This window comes from Capra hircus (genome assembly GCF_001704415.2).
Source record: "Capra hircus breed San Clemente chromosome X unlocalized genomic scaffold, ASM170441v1, whole genome shotgun sequence".
In the NCBI taxonomy this organism is placed as follows: domain Eukaryota; kingdom Metazoa; phylum Chordata; class Mammalia; order Artiodactyla; family Bovidae; genus Capra; species Capra hircus.
This window is the reverse complement of record NW_017189516.1, coordinates 63,085,355-63,107,207: the sequence shown is the minus strand read 5'-3', so window position 1 is coordinate 63,107,207 and position 21,853 is coordinate 63,085,355. Positions and strand designations below refer to the sequence as shown.

The window sequence follows — 21,853 nt, the reverse complement described above, 5'->3', positions numbered from 1 at the left end:
GGAAAAAATCTATAAACTGCCAAGTGAGTTAAAACTCATATTCTGGAAGATGACAAGTGCAACGGGAAATTCTCTTCCTTAGAGAACAGGTTTTCTAACTTGCAAGGCATGCTAAGCCAGTAGTATTCTTCGAAACATGGAAAATTGCTAAACCCTCCACAGGCTTATTCTTCTATTGGAGAACTTCTCAAGCTGGGAGAGAAACACATGTTGCCAGAAATCCACTCTCGTTTAACCGTGTTCACAACATGCTAAACTGTTTTCAATTATTCCTTGTCAGGGAGATATTTATCTAATAATCTTTCCCAATTATCTCCACTTACAAGCCACGTCTACACAACGTCAAACATCCCCCTGACATGAAAATGGGAAGCAATTAGTGACTCTCACGTAGCTTCGTGCTGATGTGGACCGGCTAAAACACCTGTCTCACCGTGTTAACTGACACAGCTTTAAGTTTTTCACCTAGATTTTTTTTTCCCCCTCTGCATACACCTGAACTATTTGTGACTTGATGAGAAGAGAAAGGCACTTAATTTTTCCTTTATCTGACGTTAAAAAGAAAAAAGAATTGTGCTATTGTCTTCGGCTGTTCTGAGAGCCTGTTCCAAGAAATGCATTTTAATGCTTCTCTGGTGATTAATTTCTGCAAATCAAGTGGGATGCTAAAAATCCAGTTGACGACTCAGGCCGTAAAAGACAAAGCTAGGAATAAAGCAGAATGTAATACTCAGCTCTTTGTTTGAAAAAAATAAAAATAAAAAAGGCCATTCCTGATATATTGTCATTTGCAGCAACGCGGATGGACCAAGAGCTGATGATACTAAGTGAAGTGATTCAGAAACAGGAAGACAAATATCATGTGATATCACTTATATATGTGGAATCTAAACAATGGCACAAAGGAAGTTATCTACGAAAGAGAAACAGACTCAGAGGCACAAGAGACAAGATGTGTGGCTGCCTAAGGGTAGGGGGAAGGATGGAATAGGACCTTGGGATTAGCAGATGGGAACTACTGTATTTAGAACAGACAAGCAAGTTTCTACTGTATAGCAAAGGGGACCACATTCAACATCCGGTGATAAACCACCATGCAAAGGAACATAAAAATCAATATATGTGTGTGTGTGTATGTAACTGAATCTCTTTGCTGTACAGCAGAAACTAACTCAACATTGTAACTCAACTACACTTCAATTAAAAAAACACATTCCATTTCTCAACACTCCTCTTTTGTTAAAGCCATATTAGGAACTGTCCAGAAGTGATAGACCCTCAGTCCCATTTCCTAAGCTGACCCTTCCACTATGACATATAAACACTTATGTTACAGGCAATCTACGTGAACGATGGACTGGACATTATAGTAGACAGATACACGTGTACAAATTAGCGGAAAAGTTCTGGTTCTCCGGGATCCCCTAGCGGCTCAGACGATCAAGAACCCGCCTGCCATGCAGGACATCTGGGTTCGATCACTGGCTCGGGAAGACCCCCTGGAGCAGGGAATGGCAACCCCCTGCAGTATTCTTGCCTGGAGGATCCCATGGGCAGAGGAGCCTGGTGGGCTACATTCCATGGGGTCACAAAGAGTCAGACACAACTGAGAGAGAAACATCTTCATGTTCTCTGTTCTTGCACTAACTATGCTTCACAAACATCCAATTGGGGGCTGGATATGTGTGCAAAGAAGTCTCCCAGCTCACCTCTATTTTATACCCAAGGAAAACGAGGCACGCACTAGCTAAAGAAACTGCCCATAATCACTCAACCGGGAAGGGAACAGGCTGGCATTTGCAGGCTGGCAGGCGTGTTCTTAGCCAATCAGTGCTACAAGCTCAGTGGAAGGAGTGAAGCAAGCTGATAGTCGGGAGGATTCAGAGAAGTTACTGTGTCCCTACCTTCACAGCAACATTGCACACAATCGTCAAGGCAGGGGAACAACCAAAGCAACCACGCACCCGTGAATGGATACACAAGTAGGTGTGTAGGTGTAGGTATGTGGTGGAGTATCACGCAGCTGTTAAAAAGGAAATTCCCACTGTCTGCGACAAAGTGAGTGGGCCTCGATGGCATAACGCTCAGTGAGATTGGTTTTAAAAAAGCACAAATACTGTATTCACATCTATATGGAATCTAAAAATCATAATGTATCACTTATATGTAGAATCTAAAAAAAATTAATAGTACAAGGGAACCTCTTTACAAAACAGAGGCACAGATGTACGGAACCAACTTATGGCTACCAAGGGGTAAGGAGGGGGGCAGGGATAAACTAGGAGATTGGGATTGGCAAATACACATGACTCTATAAAAAACAGATAACTAGTATGAACATACTGCATAGTACAGGGAACTCTGTTCAACACTCTGTAGTGAGCTATGCCAGAAAAGAATCTGAAAAAGAGGGGATATACGTATATATTTAGCAGATTCACTTTGCTGTACAGTGGAAACTAATACAGCATTGTATACCATCTATACTCCAATTAAAAAGTTTTCTAAAAACAACAAACTCATAGAAGAAGAGATCAGATTTGCTGCAGCCAGAAGTGGGGGGGTGGCGGAGGCGTAGGCGGTTGGATAAAAGTTGTCAGAATGTAGAAGCTCCCAGTTCTAAGATAAGCAAGCGCCAAGGGTGTAATGTACAGGGTTGACGGCTGTAGTTACCATTGCTCGATGAGACACAGGCAACTTGGAGACCGCGCCAGGCCAGATTTGATCCCTGAGGGATGGGATCGGGAGGGATGTGGGAGGGCGGTTCAGGATGGGGGACACATGTACACCCATGGCTGACTCATGTTGATGTATGGCAAAAACCACCACAATATTGTAAAGTCATTACCCTCCAATTAAAATAATTTTTTTTAAGTGTACAGCCTAACAGTTCTCATCACAAGGAAAAGAAAATCTTTCCTTTTTTTCTTTTTCTCACAGCTATATGAGATCTGTGGTGGTAGGTGGTAGAGTTGCTCTCTTGTGTCCAATTCTTTGCAACCCTATGGACTGTAGCCCGCAAGCTCCTCTGTCCACGGGATTCCCCAGGCAAGAATACTGGAGTGGGTTGCCGTGCCCTCCCCTCCAGGGTACCTTTCCAACGGGAGGATCGAACCCATGTCTCCTGCAGGCAGATTCTCGACAGACTGCGCCTCCAGGGAAGCCCGTGAGAAGATGGACGTTAGCTGAAACTATTGTGGTGATCGTGTCTCTCAGTTCATGGAAGTCAAACCGTCATGCTGTCTGCCTTCAGCTTGCATGGCGATGTCCCTCAGAGACATCTCACTAAAACTGGGGAGGGGAGAGAATTAACTGACATCCTCTCAAATAAATTCACCTGTAAGTTGTTTCTCAAAAGGGGAGAGAATCCACCTGACTGCAAAAGAGATCAGATCTTGAGGTCTTGACCGAAGGAACAAGGAGCTGAAAAGATTATCCTAACACAGGAAGAAGCCATTCAGAGGTACAGCTGCTTCTAAATGTCAGATGAGGGAAGAGAACCATTTGGGTGTTTTCCTTGATGCCATTCACTTACACCCACTCTGGGCATCTGGAGATCTTTAAAAGCACCTTCATTTCATCCCTGTGTCGGGAAGATTCCCCTGGAGGTGGGCATGGCAACCCACCCCAGTATTCTTGCCTGGAGAATCCCATGGACAGAAGAGCCTGGCGGGCTACAGTCCACGGGGCTGCAAAGAGTCAGACACGACCGAGTGACTAGCATTTTCAGTATGCTCCTGTGTAAAATCAGCATTGCTTTTGAATACTAGTAAGGTTTGCCAGAAACCTCTTTTCACACCTCCAACCAAAAGTTGGGTGTCTGCTTTCTAGAGTTTAAACCTCACATCTTCAAAATCGCCACCCAGCCATCACGACTAACATTGACTCCTTAACATGTATAACAGAAAGCAGTAAGTTTTTAACTACCCAGCATTAAAATCACAGTTTAATAAAAACAAGCCATCCTGGCGTTACAAAGGCAAACAAAGGAATTACCATCTCAGAATGAGTAGTGACGGAGAAACTTCGCATTAACTGTTTAGCGGTGTGTGGGTTGCTTTCAATCAGGGAAACACTTTACGATAAATTTCAAACTGTGATAAAAGCTGCCCAAATTTTGTATGAGATTTCTGTCCCTGCCGTAACAAATCGCCACCGATGTTGCAGCTTCAAGGGGCAGCTATTGAGGCTCTTAGAGATCTGAAGGCCAGAGTTCCACCAGGCTAAGATTGAGGGGTGGGCAGGGCTTTCTGGAGGCTCAAGGGGAGGAATCTTGTCTTTTCCAGCTTCGAGAAGCTGCCGAATCCCACGACTTCCGGCTCCGTCTTGGCTGCTGCGCCTTTTCCCTGGTGCTTTCCTCTGGCCCTGCTCGCCTTTTCTCTCTCCCTCATCCACAATTAACAGTCTCTGCGATCACATATGGACCCACCCAGATAAGCTGGAGTATATTCTCTGCATCTTAAAGTCCACAGCTAAGCAGGTATTAATTTCAGATGCAACCTCCTCCACTTAGCACTCTAAGGTAATAACAGCCAATACTTCCTGGGCTTAGGACTTGCCCTTCCCTTCATGTGTGGTCATGCATGCCTGCTAAGTGACTTCCGTCGCGTCGTGTCCGACTCTTTGCAACCCCATGGACTGCAGCAGCCAGGCTCCTCTGTCTATGGGATTCTCCAGGCAAAAACAACGCAGTGAGTTGCCATTTCCTCCTCCAGGGACTTTTCCCCACCCAGGGATCGAACCCACGCCTTCTGCATTGCAGACGGGTTCTTTACCACTGAGCCACCTGGGAAGCCCGCCCTTCTCTGGGGGGAGCCACTCTTCTGCTTACAATAAGTGCGTGTCTCTGGAAATTAGGAATGGCTCTCTCTGTTGCCATGACAATATGTAAAGCTTAACTGGTACGTGACACCAACCCATAATTACAGTATTGGTAGTGAAGTCGCATGGACACACCAACTGATCAAAGCATCAGGACAAACCAAAAATAAATAAATAAATAACCGAGCGCCAAAGCAGAATTCTGAATTCCCAACAGCTGGCATCGCCATACATCCATTTCATCAAAGGCACAGTTACGAATTTAGATATGCCCTAAAGGAAACTCTTTGCAGGAACCAGCATGAAGCCATAATTTCCATGTGTTATGGCAGAAGTAGGGTTTCTTCATTTAGGAAGAACCAGTAATTAAATATCTAAACCTCCATGTTCACTGTCAAATGGACACAAGTTATCTTTTTTAAACGCACAGAACTCCTGACCCAACAGGCTGCAATTTTCTGTTTCTGCAGACACACAGGCGTGTGGCTTCACTCACCAGCGAAACTCCATTATTTATATATTATAGGGAGATCAATTTTAGCTATTCAGCCCCTATTAGATTTCTGACTCTCCCGTCAAGATGGTGTGAGATACGGCGTGCAAAAGTGCTATAAAAATACCCCGGAAGTCAACAAGCAGCACCGCCTTTATTCTTAAATTTAGACTGCTTCTCTGTTAGGCAGCATTTTTCACGTGGTTTTTTTTTCCCCCCAAATTCCTATTGAATACTGAACCACAAAGAAATGGCCAAATTGCTTACGGTTTCCATCCACACAATTGCACACTTATGAGTATGCAACCAAGGAAGCTATTGACTTTTCTTCCTGGATGGTCTAACTGTGCCCTACCTCTCAAGGCTCAGACTGTAAAGGACCTGCCTGCAATGCGGGAGACCCTCGTTCGATCCCTGGGTTGGGAAGGTCCCTTGAAGAAGGGAATGGCAACCCATTCCAGTATTTCTGCCTGGAGAATCCCACGGACAGAGGAGCCTGGCGGGCTATAGGCCACGAGGTCGCAAAGGGACAGACACGTCTGAGGGACTAACACTGTTTTTCACTTCCTCATAAGGAGGCATTCCCTTTGAAGCACGTTCCTTATCTGAAAGGGTAGCACTCTCAAGTTACCTGTTCATAAACACCAGCATGTCAAATTTATTGTGAAAGCGAGTTTAATCTTTTACCCAAGTCTGTTCCCTCTACCCTGCCTCCCCTTCCATCTTTCTTTTAATTCTTTCAAGTGGACAGCTCATGATGAGAAAGTCCAGGACTTAGGTGGCTTTGAAAGGCGAACCCTCAATTTGCTTGGGATGGGGTACTTGTCGATGCACCAAAGAGGTACTAGGAGCTGCCACATGCAAGGACAGCTCAGGGCTCGACATGGAAGTGAGGCACCCGGTGTCACTCCTTGAACCCCATGCAGCCCTAGACTATGCAAGGTGATTGGTTCCTCTGTCTCCATAGCAACAAGGAGGCCGTCTCCATGCCAACCTATGCTGACATGATGAAGCCCAACCCTTCTATACCTTTCCCTGGACGTCACCTGTCATCTCCCTAACAGACGCCTGTGGCCTGGTTTCTCCTAAGCAATCATCACACCACCTCCCTGCATCTACTCTGAGAAAGAAGCACAGCATTTGCGGCTAGACTCTCAGTTAAGTCTCATGGAGAAATATCTCTCAAGGATTAAAGAGGGCAAAAAAAGGAAGACAAAGGTGTGTGTGAAAGTTACCAAGGACAAGGATGCATTTTGGTTTTCAGAGTAGACACGGACAGCTACTATGATGCCTCTAAATTTAAAATTCCAGGAAGATTGCATTCTACCCTTTTCCTTCTCCTGGTACGAAAATAGCACATGTAAATAAGAAATGAAAAAAAAAAATGGGTCTACACTGTATCCAGTGGTCTGGTTGGTCTGTATCAAACATTTTAATTCAAAGTCTTCACAGACAAGGAGATAGCCAAGTTTGACTAGCGTGGGGTTAAATTATAATAATATATAGAACATGATGGCTTTCACAGACTTTCACTGCTGTGTTATCCAAGCAAAAAAAAAAAACGGTCATTTTGTTCTAACATAAGAACATAATTTTTCTCATGAACCTTAGCCCAACTTCAGTCTGGTTGGCCTTCTGAAGTCTACACAAAGAAGGAGATACCCAAGTCTTACAAGCACCTGATTTAGATGGAACATTACTGTTACCAAGACTTTCACTGCTGAGTTATCCAAAAGCAAAGGGAGCATTGGGTCCCAGAAAGAACATTATTTTTCTGACTTAACTAGACCCTTCTGATGACACACATCTGCCGTCTGCCGGCAGTGACCACCGGAAGAAAATGACGTCCGAGTTTAGGGCGACAAGGCGGCTTCTCAACAATCAATTTCAATCGTTCAACGAACTATCCCTCGCTTGGGTATTCAAAACAATCGGTGGTTCCTGTTAAGACTCAAAAGGAAAAGTGCTAGCATCTTAAGACGTTAAAGCCAAAGGCACTATTCCTGATATTATTTTCAGTGGCTCCCTGAAGGACGGTCACGTTAATTCTATTAGTTTCTTGAGATTCACCTTTTACAGGTGATCCCAGTGTAACCTACAAGACTATCCACTCACATGGATTCTCGTCTGGGAATAAAGATGAGAGCAATACTATAAAGGCAATGTCCGGAAAGAACTAAGTCCTTCATTACAGGACTGTCCAGCTGCGTAAATACACACTGCACAAGCTCACAAGTGATAACTGCCCTGTGACCACGGAAGATGATAACTGGGTCATAGAGACATCACACACAGGAGGTGATAAAAGGCTTTCGGGCACACGGGGAGGCTGACCCAGCTGGTGCACTCTGCGGAAGACGCATACTCACCGTCCTCCGTGGGCACGTAGATGTTCAGGTAGAGGCAGTCTTCATTCTGGTCCTGCACGTAGGTCATCAGGGTGTCCAGGTTGGCCGTGAACCACACGGGCAGCATGTCGTGCAGGAGCGACCTCTCGTCCAGGTGCTGGGGGCAGACGGCGGCGAACTGGGTGGCATTTCGGACCCCGGTCCATGAGGAGGGAGGCTCGGGGGGCTGGAAGCGCCTCTCCCCGGTGGGGGGCGAGGCATAAGGGACCCCCAGGTACTGCTCCACGGGACCCAGGATCTCATTGGGCAGCGGCGTTCTCAAGCCCCGGATCTTGCCGTAGTTGGTGCTGACCACGGGGTACTGGGCCTGGCTGTCGATGACCGTGAACTTGACGGCCAGGGCGGTGATCCACAGCAGGACGTTGGAGTTGACCATGACGCAGACGGGGGTGAAGGCCAGCGGAAGGCATAACAGTCCCTGCGGTCTCGACATGGCTCACGCGCACATCCGGGGTCGGGTGGGTGGGGCGTCCGGGGGCGGAGACTCTGAGCAGAACAGACAGGGCAGTCGGGGGGCCCTCGGGGAGAGAGAGGGGCTTCCAAGGACCGACAGCCGGGAGAGGCGAAGGGCTTCCTGCAAACCCACTCCCGATGAGGCATAGACAGAGCCCAAGGTCAACAGCCAGCCCAGCGGTGGTCCTGACCGCCCATTGCAAGACCGCGGTGCTGCCCTAATCCTCGCACCGGATTCCCGCCGCTGCAGGGCTCCAAAGATGCCAGGCTCGTCGGGCACCTCCCAGCAACAGTGGTCCTTTATAAGAACGCCGACGCACAGCAGGCGGCCTGCAGAGAAAGGAAAAAGCAGACACAGATGGTGAACGGAACACCGGCGTCACCGCTGGCATTTTACGTCTTCCGGGAAACCCTACGCATCACTCCCGGAAATGCTTTTTCACCGATCAATCGAGTGCCTGGTCTCTCCAGGCCGTAGACTCTAGCCAGTGTCCTGACAACTTCCACAGCGTTCCCCCACCGGAGAACAAAATATTCCAGGAACCCTCGAGACTTCGTTACATGAACCAACATGTCAGCACAACATGTACTGATAGCGATGCAGACAACGGTATGGACATCGAATTTGATTCTTGGGCTTCCGGGGTGGCTCCGTGGTAAAGAACCTGCCTGCCACTGCAAGAGATGTGTGTTCCATCCCTGAGTTTGGAAGATTCCCCTGGAGGAGGGCATGGCAACCCACTCCAGTATTCTTGCCTGGAGAATCCCATGGACAGAGGAGCCTGGCGGGCTACAGTCCATACAGTCACACAAGTTCCTAAGTGTATCAAGTAAACAACCAGTACAATTTCACTATTGTTGATATCAGCCCGTCAATGGACAGGCACCACCTAAACACTGTTTCTGGGATGTTTAAAAAAAACAGTTCAATGCAGTTCAGTCGCTCAGTCGTGTCCAACTCTTGGTGACCCCATGAATTGCAGCACACCAGGCCTCCCTGTCCATCACCATCTCCCAGAGTTCACCCACACTCACGCCCATCAAGTTGGTGATGCCATCCAGCCATCTCATCTTCTGTCGTCCCCTTCTCCTCCTAGCCCCAATCCCTCCCAGCATCAGAGTCTTTTCCAATGAGTCAACTCTTTGCATGAGGTGGCCAAAGTACTGGAGTTTCAGCTTTAGCATCGTTCCTTCCAAAAAGCACCGAGGACTGGTCTCCTTCAGAATGGACTGGTTGGATCTCCTTGCAGTCCAAGGGACTCTCAAGAGTCTTCTCTAACAGCACAGTTCAAACGCATCAATTCTTCGGTTACTTTTATAAAATAGATAAGAACCTACTGTACAGCACGGAGCTATACCCAATATTTTACAACAAGCTATATGGGAAAAGAGTCAGAAACACATATACACACACTCACACTCATATATAGCTGAATCAACACTGAAAACCAACTATACTTCAATTAAAAAAATCAATATTAAAAAAAAATCACTATGCCCTAAAATATTATGAGTGGAACTCTGAAAGTCTTCTAAGATGTGGAAAACAGATCAGCTTCCTGCCTCGTGGACATTTATCAGCCAATACCAAGGGCAGGCCAAGTCGCTTCAGTCATGTCCGACTCGTTGCAACGCTATGGACTGTAGCTCGCCAGGCTCCTCTGCCCATGGAATTCTCCAGGCAAAAACACTGGAGTGGGTTGCCACTTCCTTCTCCAGGGGTATCTTGCAGATCCAGGGATGGAACGCACATCTCTTAAGTCTCCTACATTGGCGGGCCAGTTCTTTACCACTAGCACCACCTAAGAGGCCCAACACAAAGGGAGCATCAAATTGAAAGCGCCTGCGAAAGCAAAAGATGTTAAAGACCTTCCTTGGGCCACGAAGATCCCCTAGAGCAGGAAATGGCAATTCAGTCCCCTATTCCTGTCCAGTGAATCCCATGGACAGAGGAGCCTGGAGGGCCGCCGTCCATAGGGTCGCAAAGAGTCGAAACAGGACTAAAACGACTAAGCAGGCATGCAGACCATGAATACTTATCAGTCTCGGGCGGCTCAACAGCACGCATCTGGGCTCCAGGCACTGTTGCCCTGAACCTTAGCTTCCTTGGAAGAGACTGGACAACATGGTAGGTACATCTCCAGGGTTATCAACAGGTCATGCAGCCTCTGTCATATCAAGTCACCATTCATAGTTAAGAGTGTTGGTAGAGCGATCCTGATTTCCACGTCAAATACCGCCTGCCTTCCATAGGAAAGCCCGCAGCCTATGATACATCTAAGCTGTTGACCTGAGGAGTTTGGGAGGAGCCCACTTTCCAAGAGTGACATCCTTGGGAATGAATTCCCCGGCGGTCCAGGGATCAGGTCTCCACGCCCTCGCTGCCAAGAACCCGGGTTCAGTCCCTGATTGGGGAACTGAAGATCCTGCAAGCCACTTGCTTCCCCTCCCCCTCCCCTCAAAACAAACAAACAAAAAAAACACCCTGACCATTTCTCTGTGTCTCGGTGTGGATCCCACAACTCTCAATAGATAAGGGATGTATGATATTTATAAGAATGTCACACATGAGCATTACAATTAATGCATTAGAGACAGAAAATATTTCAAGTGATCATACAAGGATGCTACTTTTTAAAAATCAACATTTTCTCTTGAAGTGTATAGTTGATTACAGGCTTCCCAGGGGGCTCAGTGGTAAAGAATCTGCCTCCAATGCAGGAGACTTGGGCTCAGTTGCTGCATTGGGAAGACCCCCCCGGAGGAGGGCATGGCAACTCACTCTAGTATTCCTGCCTGGAGAATCCCATGGACAGAGGAGCCTGGTCGGCTACGGTCCATGAGGTGGCAAGAGCTGGACGCAAGTTAAGTGACTAAACAATATAGTTGATTATACTGTTGTGTTATTTTCGGCCGTACAGCAAAGTGATTCAGTTATACCTTCACGTACTTTAAGAATCCTTTTCATGACAGTTTAGCGTAGAATACTGAATACAGGTCCCTGTGCTATACAGGAGGATCTTGCTGTCTCTCCATTCTGTATATAAAAGCTCACATCTGCTAACCCTAACTTCCAGCTCCATCCTTCCCTCAACCTCCCACCTTTGGCAACCACCAGTCCTTTCTCCATCAGCTGCTCAGTTGCTCAATCATGTCCAACTCTTTGCGACGCCACCCCCCCAGCCCCCCGTCATGGACTGTAGCCCCCCAGGCTCCTCTGTCCATGGGATTCTCCACACAAGAATACTGGAGTGGGTGGCCATTTCCTCCTCCAACTCTCCATCAGACCCTACCTTTAAATACGCAGCATTCTGCAACCCAGAATAAACGAATGTGTTTCCAAGGACACGGTGGGTTACTCAAGAGTCTTTCTGGACCAGAATGTAATTACGCATTTCATTTCAGGGAACGGGGCTGAGCAAAATATGTCAAACAGATAATTTACTTTTTAATGAAACGTAGCTGAGCCAGATCTGTCCATCGAGGAGCCAGAATACCCCTGGGGGAAGCTCCGCCATCCATGACAGCCCAGGCCGAGTTAATCAGAGCTGGATGAAAACGCGCTGAGGCGCCGGGTGGTAGCATCAACAGGGAAAACTCCGCATCGCACCCAGCAGCTGATGGCTGTGTCTGCGTCTATCTTCGCACTGGAGACAACACTTGGATACCTGCCATGCGGTGATCCAACTGCTGGATAATTCAGGGACAGACAAGAATGGGGCAGAGGTGTTGAGTTGCTCGGGCTTTCTGATCCTGAAAGTCCTTTCTGGTTTAGAACCAGCCCTCAGCAGGTCCTTCTCAACCCTGCCTCGTGGTCATAGGAGGTGTCAGTCATATCCCATTCTGATAGACTTGCGTGGACAAATGCTACCTCTCTATGAGCTGGGAGACGTGACTCAACCTCCCTGAGCTTTTATGTGGATGGAGTGTCATGCCTTCTTCATGGGGCTGGGGTGAGCCACAGGTGAGCAGAGGGTCAGGGTTTAGAAAACCTTCCCTCAGTATCAGGAGATGCTGGTGTATAGTTGCTTTAGAATGTTCGATTACTTTCTACTCTATAGCAAAGTCAATCAGCTACACGTGTAGACATATCCCCTCTTATCTGCATTTCCTTCCCGTTTAGATCAACACAGAGCCCTGACTAGCGCTCCTTGTGCAGGACAATAGATTCTCATTGAAAAGTGAAAGTGCTGATCGCTCAGTTGTGTCCGACTCCTTGCGACCCCATGGACTGTAGCCCATCAGGCTCCTCTGTGCATGGGATTCTCCAGGCCAGAATACTGCAGTGGGTAGCCTTTCCCTTCTCCAGGGGATCTTCCCAACCCAGGGATGGAACCCGGGTCTCCTGCAATTGCAGGCAGATTGTTTACCATCTAAGCTACCAGGGAAGCCCAACAATACTGGAGTGGGTAGCCTATCCCTTCTCCAGGGGAACTTCCCGACCCAGGGATCGAACCTGGGTCTCCTGCATTAGAGGCAGATTCTTTACTGCCTGAGCCACCAGGGAAGCCCAGGTTCCCATTAGTTATCTATTTTATACATACTAACAATAGTGTATGTACGTCAATCCCAACCTCCCAGTTCATTCTACCCTCTTTCCACCTTGGTAACCATACATCTGTTCTCTACAACTGTGTCCCTGTTTCTTTCTTGCAAGTAATATCATCTGTACCATTTTTTTGCATTTCACATATGCGTGTTAATATGCAGCATTTCCTTTATGTCTTCCTGACTTGACATGCGGGGAGTTGGTACACACAGCTGCTCAAAAGCCTCCTGAACATAGACATAAAATGCACTGAAGTCAGACCCCTGTTGGCATGAAGCACATAGAGAGACAGAGCAAGTCGTTTAAAGTATTTGATCCTCGTTTCACTTCCTTGCTTCTAATTCGTTTGGGGAGTAACTGAGTTAGCTTACACAAGGCACCACACTGTCCCTGGAAGGCAGCATTTCATTCAAGTAGCATTTACTTGATGCTTTCAAACTGTCTTGCTGGAGAAGACTCTTGAGAGTCCCTTGGACTGCAAGGAGATCAAACTAAAGGAAATCAGCCCTGAATATTCACTGGAAGGGCTGATGCTGAGGCTGAAGCTCCAATACTCTGGCCACCTGATGCAAAGAGTCTACTCACTGGAAAAGACCCTGATGCTGCTGGGAAGGATTAAAGGCAGGAGGAGAAGGGGGTGGCAGAGGATGAGATGGTTGGATGGCATCACTGAATCGACGGACATGAGTTTGAGCAAATTCCAGCAGATGGTGAAGCACAGGGAAGCCTGGTGTGCTGCAGTCCGTAGGGTTGCAAAGAGCTGGACACAACCGAGTGACTGAATAACAAGAGAAAGTACTCAGGCAGGGGCTTGGTCCCAGGACTTCCAAGGTGGGCGCCTTGAGGAAGTATGGTCCACTCCATGACTCCTCTAGGAGAACACCGCTATGTGGCACGTTCTTTACGACTGAGCAAGTGGGGTCATGCTGGAGTCCTACGCTCAAGCCTACCTCCCCACAAGGAGCAGGGGGCCACAGAGAGACCATGAACCAGCAGGACATTGGAGGAGGAGCCTGGCGGTGGCATTACCAGGACACTCATGACGTCCAGGTTAGGCGTCACAATAACCATTCTGAGCTACGTTAAGTCATCATGTTCTAGCATCTGCCAATTTGCAGAAAATGGCATACCATCAACGTCCAGCACTGTCTCTCAGAGGCCACACTGGTGACTCTTCGGACCCCACTCTTCTTCAAGTTGCCAAATATTTGAAGGTGACTCACATACACATGCCCACAAACATCTGTCTGGCGCCACTGCTAATGTTCAGCTCTTCCCATCAAGTGACCAAAGTACTGGAGCTACAACTTCAGCATCACTCCTTCCAGTGAATGTTCAGGGTTGATTTCCTTTACGATGGACTGCTTTCATCTCCCTGCCGTCCAAGGGAGTCTCAACGGTCTTGTGTCTCAGTTTTGCTGGTCTATACCCACTAGATTTAGCAATCTAGGTTTCAAAATCAAGATTGTCTCCAGACACTGCTAAGTGACCCCCAGGGGGCAAAAGCATCTCAAGGTAAGAACTGCTGGTGTACATCACCAAATTTATGACTTACAGCAGCCATCTAAATGACTAAGCATCTGTAGCTTTGTGTGAGAATTATCAGTGGAACCAAATATATGTTTGTATGTGTGTGTATATTATATATGTGTGTGTGTGTATATATGTGTGTGTGTATATGTGTGTGTATATATATTTGTGTGTTTGTGTGTATGTGTGTGTATATATATGTGTGTTTGTGTGTATATCTGTGTATATATGTGTGTGTATATATGTGTGTGTATATGTGTGTGTATATGTGTGTATATGTGTTTGTATATATGTGTGTATGTGTCTGTGTGTATGTGTGTGTAAATATATGTGTGTATGTGTGTATGTGTGTGTATGTATGTGTATATATGTGTGTATGTATATAAGTGTGTGTACATGTGTGTGTATATGTGTGTATATGTATGTGTGTATATGTGTGTGTATGTGTGTGTATGTGTCTGTGTGTATATATGTGTGTGTGTGAATATATATGTGTGTATATATGTGTGTGTGTGAATATATATGTGTGTATATATGTGTGTGTATATGTGTGTATGTGTATGTGTGTATGTGTGTGTATATATATATGTGTGTGTGTTTGTGTGTATGTGTGTGTATATATATGTGTGTTTGTGTGTATATCTGTGTATGTGTGTGTGTATATGTGTGTGTATGTATATGTGTGTGTATATGTGTGTATATATATGTGTGTGTGTATGTGTCTGTGTGTATGTGTGTGTGTAAATATATGTGTGTATATGTGTGTATGTGTGTATATATGTGTGTATGTATATAAGTGTGTGTGTACATGTGTGTGTATATATGTGTGTATATGTATGTGTGTGTATATGTGTGTGTATGTGTGTGTATGTGTCTGTGTATATATGTGTGTGTAAATATATATGTGTGTGTATATGTGTGTGTATGTGTATGTGTGTATGTGTGTGTAAATATATATGTGTGTGTGTGTATGTGTGTGTATATATGTGTGTGTATATATGTGGGTGTGTGTAAATATATGTGTGTGTGTATATGTGCGTGTGTATGTGTGTATATATGTGTGTGTGTGTGTGTGTGTATATGTGTGTGTGTGTGTGTCACATTCAATTACTTGGCAACCTTAAATGTTTTAACATTACAGACAACAAAGATTTTTTTAAATAAACTTTTTAAATGGGCATCTTCCTCATCACTTAAAAATCACAATAAATGTGTGTGTGTGTGTGTGTGTGTGTGTGTGTGTGTGTGTACACGATCAGTCGCGCCTGACTCTTTGCCACCCCATGGACTGTAGCCCGCCAGGCCCCTCTGTCCATGGGCTTTCCCAGGCAAGAATACTGGAGCACAATGCGATTTCCTTCTCCACAGAAGAAATTTAACCAACCAGTACATTTGAGTGAAGTGAAGTCTATCAGTCGTGTCCGACTTTTTGCGACCCTGTGGACTGCAGCCCCACCAGGCTCCTCGGTCCATGGGATTTTCCAAGCAAGAGTACTAGAGTGGGTGGCCATTTTCTCCTCCAGGGGATCTTCCCAACCCAGGGATTGAACCCAGGTCTCCTGCATTGCAGACAGATGCTTTACCATCTGAGCCACCAGAAAAGCCTTTCAAATACATTTGAAGACAAAAAAAAAAGACTTCTCATGTAAATTTCACACTGAAAATAATTTCACAGGGAGTGGAACATTCCAGCTACACATAATATATGTGTATACTCAGTAAACGTTAATAGTACACATATTTATATATCTTTTCTCTGTAAGATATATTTACGTAGCTTTCAAATGTGTCCAAAATAAAAACAAAGTGCTACAAAAGAGAAATTCCTGAATAAAACATTTTCATGGAAAAAGTTAAAAACTTAACTTTACTACATACATGAAACTGAGGAGTTTGGAGGGATCTTAACAGCCTATCTTCTCTGCAAAAGTGGCATTTCAACGTGCTTTATAACTTGACTGTGTATTTTTTAAGGACATTGGGCTTTCTTTTTATATATTTTTATTTCAGTTCAGTCACTCAGTCATGTCTGACTGTTTGCGACCCCATGGACTCCAGCACGCCAAGCCTCCCTGTCCACTCTCAGAGTCCACCCAAACCCATGTCCACTGAGCCAGTAATGCCATCCAACCATCTCATCCTCTGTCGTCCCCTTCTCCTCCCGCCTTCAATCTTTCCCAGCATCAGGGTCTTTTCCAATGAGTAGGCTCTTCCCATCAGGTGGCCAAAGGATTGCAGCTTCAGCATCAGTCCTTCCAATGAATATTCAGGACTGATTTCCTTTAGGATGGACTGGTTGGATCTCCTTGCAGTCCAAGGGACTCTCAAGAGTCTTCTCCAACACCACAGTTCGAAAGCATCCATTCTTTGGTGCTCAGCTTTCTTTATAATCCCACTCTCATATCCATACACGACCTAAAATACATAGTTAGACTTATTTATATATTTATCCAATTTTGGCTGTGCTGGGTCTTCGTTGCCACGCACAGGCTCTCTCTGTCTTTGCTGAGCAAAGACTACTCTCACTGGGGAGCAGAGGCTCTCGGATGGATGGGCCCAGTGGTTGCAACTTGCAAGCTTTAGCACTTGGGCTCAGCAGTTGTATCCCCTGGGGTTAGTCGCCCCATAGCACGTGGGATCTTCCGGGGTCACGGATCTAACCTGCGTCTCCTGCACTGGCAGGTGGACTCCCAACTGCTGGATGACCAGGGAGATCCCTGAGTGGGTATTTGTGAAAGATTTCTGTAGGACCCAACTCTATCTGAGGTTGTCATTCAGGCAAGGCTCCAACCAACTCAGGCCTGTCAATCTAGAATTGCAATGCACTTCCTCCCAAAGTGAACATCACTCTGACTGAGACTGGTTTAATTTTAAAACATATATATTTAATTTAGGGGTGGCGGTGGTGGTTTAGTCACTCAGTCGTGTCTGAGTCTTTGCAACCCATGGCCTGTAGCCCGCCAGGCTCCTTTGTCTATGCGACTTTCCAGGCCAGAATACTGCAGTGGGTTGCCATTTCCTTCTCCAGGAGATCTTCCTGACTCAGGGATCGAACCCAGGTCTCCTGCACTTGCAGGCAGATTCTTTACCGACTGAGCTAGGAGGGAGGCCCTAATTCAGGGGAGGCCTGGTCAAATTTACCTTGGTGCTTTGGCCTTTCAAGGAGTAAAATCAGGTCTCTGGGGTGTTCACGGCCTCACAACTCTGTGGTCATGAAATACATGTTAGAACTTTGAGGATGCATCTCCCAGGAGAAAACGGGAACAAAAAATGAGAGGATTAATGAGGTCAGAAGCAGCCCTCTCTGGTGTTACTCTCAGCTCCCAGGAACGTGTGGGATTTGCTTTCTGCTGCCAAGAGGCGCCAACATCAGAGGCACTTGGAAGATACACTTTCATCTCGCACCATGAAGCATCGGGAAAACAAGACCAGCAGATCCGGTCCTTGTCCCAGTGAGGGAGGCTGTACGACAGTCCTTCCACCCTGTGGGCTAGCAAGTCTGCAATAGCCTTCCCCCAAACTGCAGAGCCTGTATCTCTCCCAAGATCTATTATTTTGTCTTTAGATTCTGGGGCGGACACACCAGTGTTTTGTGATACCTAAGTGGATTCGATCCCTGGGTTGGGAAGATCGCTTAGAGAGGGGAATAGCAACCCACTTTAGGGTTCTTGCCTGCAGAATCCCTATGGTCACAGGAGCCTGGAGGGCTGCAGTCAACGGGGTCCCAAAGAGTCGGACACGACTGAGTGACTAACGCTTTCACACTTTCACTTCTTCAAGTGACGTGTGGTTCTAAGGTTTTACCTTAGAACACATATCTCTGTTGTGAGACAGCCCAGGGCACCAGTTACGAATGTCTACAACCTCCACACCTCTCACTGGCTTACAACACACACACACACTCTCACTGGCTTACAACACACACACACTCTTACTGGCTTACAACACACACACATTCTTACTGGCTTACAACACACACCCACACACACACACACACACACATCCAATCCTTATTCAAGACTTACTCCACGCCAGTACTCAGCCAATTAGCAGTTTTGTGTTTTTCCTTAAAAAAAAAAAAATCCTGGCTTTGATTTTATCTCCAAGATGGACAAGAGTACTACTCTATCTTTGTCAGTTCTTACAGTTCTTTGCATACCGATCCATGTAGTTGCACTTCTAAAAAGCAGAGCCCATCAAAATCCACGCTTTTAACCATGAGGCTTCCATGTAAATAATCAAAGAGCAAAGACGCCATAGGAACTTCCTTCAAGGTGGATTGGTGCCCAGTGAGGGGTCCAAATTGTCACCTCCATCACTGTTTCTGTTCTTGTGGTGAAGTTTAATGGGTCAGGAACACATCTGGGGCACGGCCTAGGAAGTGGACTTTGCAACGAGAGACAGAACTCAGAACAAACCCAGGATAAGGGTCTAACGGCTCGTAGGTGGTCCACTCAAGACTGATTGGATAGCCTGAGCCCTTGAGCATGTATCTGGACTAAACCATAATCAGACACATGATCGCTTATATCCGCTGCAGCAATATTCACAGCAGCCAAGTCACAGAAGCAATCTAAACGTCCATCAACAGACGAATGGATAATTATGGGATACAAAGGAACATTACTCAGCCATAATAAAGAATGAAATAATGCCCTCTGCAGCAACATAGATGGAGAGATTGTCACAGTAAGTGAAGTAAGTCAAACGAAAAGACAAATGTCCTATCACTTATACGCGGGTCTTAAAAAAATAAAAATAAAAAGATACAAGCGAATTTACAGGCAAAAGAGAAACAGACCCACACAGACAGAAAACAAACTTATGGTTACCAAAAGGGAAACGCTAAGGGGAGGGGGAGATAAATTATGAGTCTGGCGTTAACACATGCACCCTACTACGTATTAACTAAACTACAAGGACCCATTGTATAGCAAAGGAAACTACATTCAATATTTTGTAATAACGTGTAAGGGAAAAGATTCTGAAACAGATTCTTGTACATATGTACTCATGTATACGTATCACAGAATCACTTTGCAGTACACTTGAAACTAACACAGCATTGTAACTCAACTACCTTCCAACAAAAAATAAAGTTTCAAAAGAATCTATCCATCCTTAAGGAAGCTGTGGTCCATATACACAATGGAATATTTCTCAGCCATTAAAAAGAACGCATTTGAATCAGTTCTGATGAGGTGGATGAAACTGGAGCCTATTATACAGAGTGAAGTAAGTCAGAAAGAGAAACACCAATACAGTATATTAACGCATATATATGGAATTTAGAAATATGATAAGGACAATCCTATGTGCCAGACAGCAAAAGAGACACAGATGTATAGAACACTCTTTTGGACTCTGTGGGAGAAGGTGAGGGTGGGATGATCTGAGAGAATAGCATTGAAACATATATATTATCACATGTGAAACAGATCGCCAGTCCACGTTCGATGCATGAGACAGGGTGCTCGGGGCTGGTGCACTGGGATGACCCAGAGGGATGGGATGGGGAGGGAGGTGGGAGGGGGCAACAGGATGGGGAACACAGGTACACCCATGGCGGATTCATGTCAATGTATGGTAAAACCCACCACAATATTGTAAAGTAATTAGCCTCTAATTAAAATAAACAAATAAAATTTAAAAATCTATCCATCTTATTAATCACTGCAGCCCTAGGACAAACAAAAGTGTTCAATATTTAACAGAAAATTTAATAAACACTTCAAATTTTTTGCAAAAAAATGATTACATATTACCAAACATGATTTCCAAATATAAATCAAGTTACTTGCAAATATCTCCAGGGTTTGTGTGGAGCTCTCTCACCAGACTCAGTCACAGAACATCATGGTCAAAGTGTCAGGCCTTCAAGACATCGTGTCTCTGAAAAATTTCCCATTTCTGTGCTCTTCAAATAGCCTTCATAATTTTTGTTCCACACTCCAGTAACTAGGACCATCCTTTTTCTAAATATTTAGATAAATTCAGGACTTCCCTTGGTGGCTCAGATGTTAAAGTGTCTGCCTGCAATGCGGGAGACCCAGGTTCAATCCCTGGTGAGGAAGATCCCCTGGAGAGGAGAGAATGGCAACCCACTCCAGTATTCTTGCCTAGAGAATCCCATGGACGGAGGAGCCTGGCGGGCTCCAGTCCATGGGGTCTCAAAGAGTCAGACACGACTGAGCTACTTCACTTTCACTTTAGATAAATTCAAAGCCATCTCCAGTGTTTCCCCTTTTCAAGACACCACATACAGGAACTCCTCAAATCAGCAGAGAGTCTTAATACTGGACCAGAGAGATTAACTCACTGGGTACTGGTGAAAGAGAGAAGAGGTCACTTAGGGTCAGCGAAAATGCAAGAGCCAAGAGGCAGAAAGCATTGAGCCACGATGTGGAGCAGTTCCATGCCAGGCTGGTCACAAATTAGGGTGGTCCCCCGGGAAAACAATTCTGTGTCATACAGGAGTGTCAGGTGTGCACTCGACTCTGGTGCAGATAAACACACACACACGCAATGCGTACACACAAACTATACAACCTAAATAGTCTGTCTGTCTCCTATAGAGCTTCCTTGATAGTCATGTCAGGAGACCTAACCAAAAAGTTCCATTTACAAGCAAAATCATAATAGAGAAAAAAATACTGGAAAAACCCCAGACATTCACGAAGAGGTGAACGGATAAGTACATTTTAGCCTATTAGAATACTGCAGTGAAAAACGTATAAAATGAAGATCTGAGTCAAAACAGATACATTCTCCAAGCAAAGAGCAAGTCTCAGAAAAAGACATATGATGGGATGCTATTATTGGCATTGTATAAACAGCTTAGAGCTGTACCTGTACTGAAATACAAAAAAGCAACAAGGGCATTATAAAAACCAAAAGCCAGGGCAGTAACTACCCTATTCTGGGTAGCAATTCATATGGACATACAAAGATACTGGTGCCGTTCTCTTTTACAGTATGTCCGTAGATGTATTTGTTTAACTTACATAAATATATATGAATATATATATATTTATTTCTCTGTTTCCATACAGCGCACATTTTCTAAGTGTGGTTATTGTACAGTTCTTCCCTGGTGGCTCAGATGGTAAAGAATCCACCTGCAGTGTGGGAGACCTGAGTTTGATCCCTGGATCAGCAAGATCCCCTGGAGAAGGAAAAGGCAACCCACTCCAGTATTCTTGCCTGGAGAACCCCATGGACAGAGGAGCCTGGTAGACCATGGGGTCACAAAGTTGGACACGACTGAGCATCTAACACTTTCACTTTCTATCATCCTACAGTGCAAATTTCCATTAGGAGATGCGTATCTCTACAGGTTTCTCCCCAAAATTGATTTTCCCAAGCACTTAAAAAATATCTGAAATTTAAAAGAAAATTTAAGTTGATGTATGGCAAAAAGAAAACCATCACAATATTGTAATTATTCTCCAATTAAAATAAATTAGTTAAAAATAAGATAATAAGAGAGAAGGAAAGATATCAATGTCCAGGTTACATTCCAAGGTCAAGGAGATAGACCAGCTGCCCACACAATCCAGAAAAAGCAGCAGAGGCTGACAGCATTGCTCACACAGAGTC

At 45.5% G+C, this 21,853-nt stretch overlaps 1 protein-coding gene across 2 annotated transcripts in view; it reads right to left on the bottom strand.

Annotated features, from left to right (window-relative positions):
• The window catches only part of NLGN4X (neuroligin 4, X-linked), a 396,345-nt gene that overhangs the window by 297,808 nt on the left and 76,684 nt on the right, over positions 1-21,853 (bottom strand). For both annotated transcript variants that reach the window (XM_018044013.1, XM_018044014.1), the window contains exon 4: positions 7,684-8,505. In XM_018044013.1, coding sequence (XP_017899502.1) covers positions 7,684-8,155 — 472 coding nt within the window. In that variant the 5' untranslated portion in view covers positions 8,156-8,505. The remainder of the gene's footprint in view (positions 1-7,683; positions 8,506-21,853) is intronic.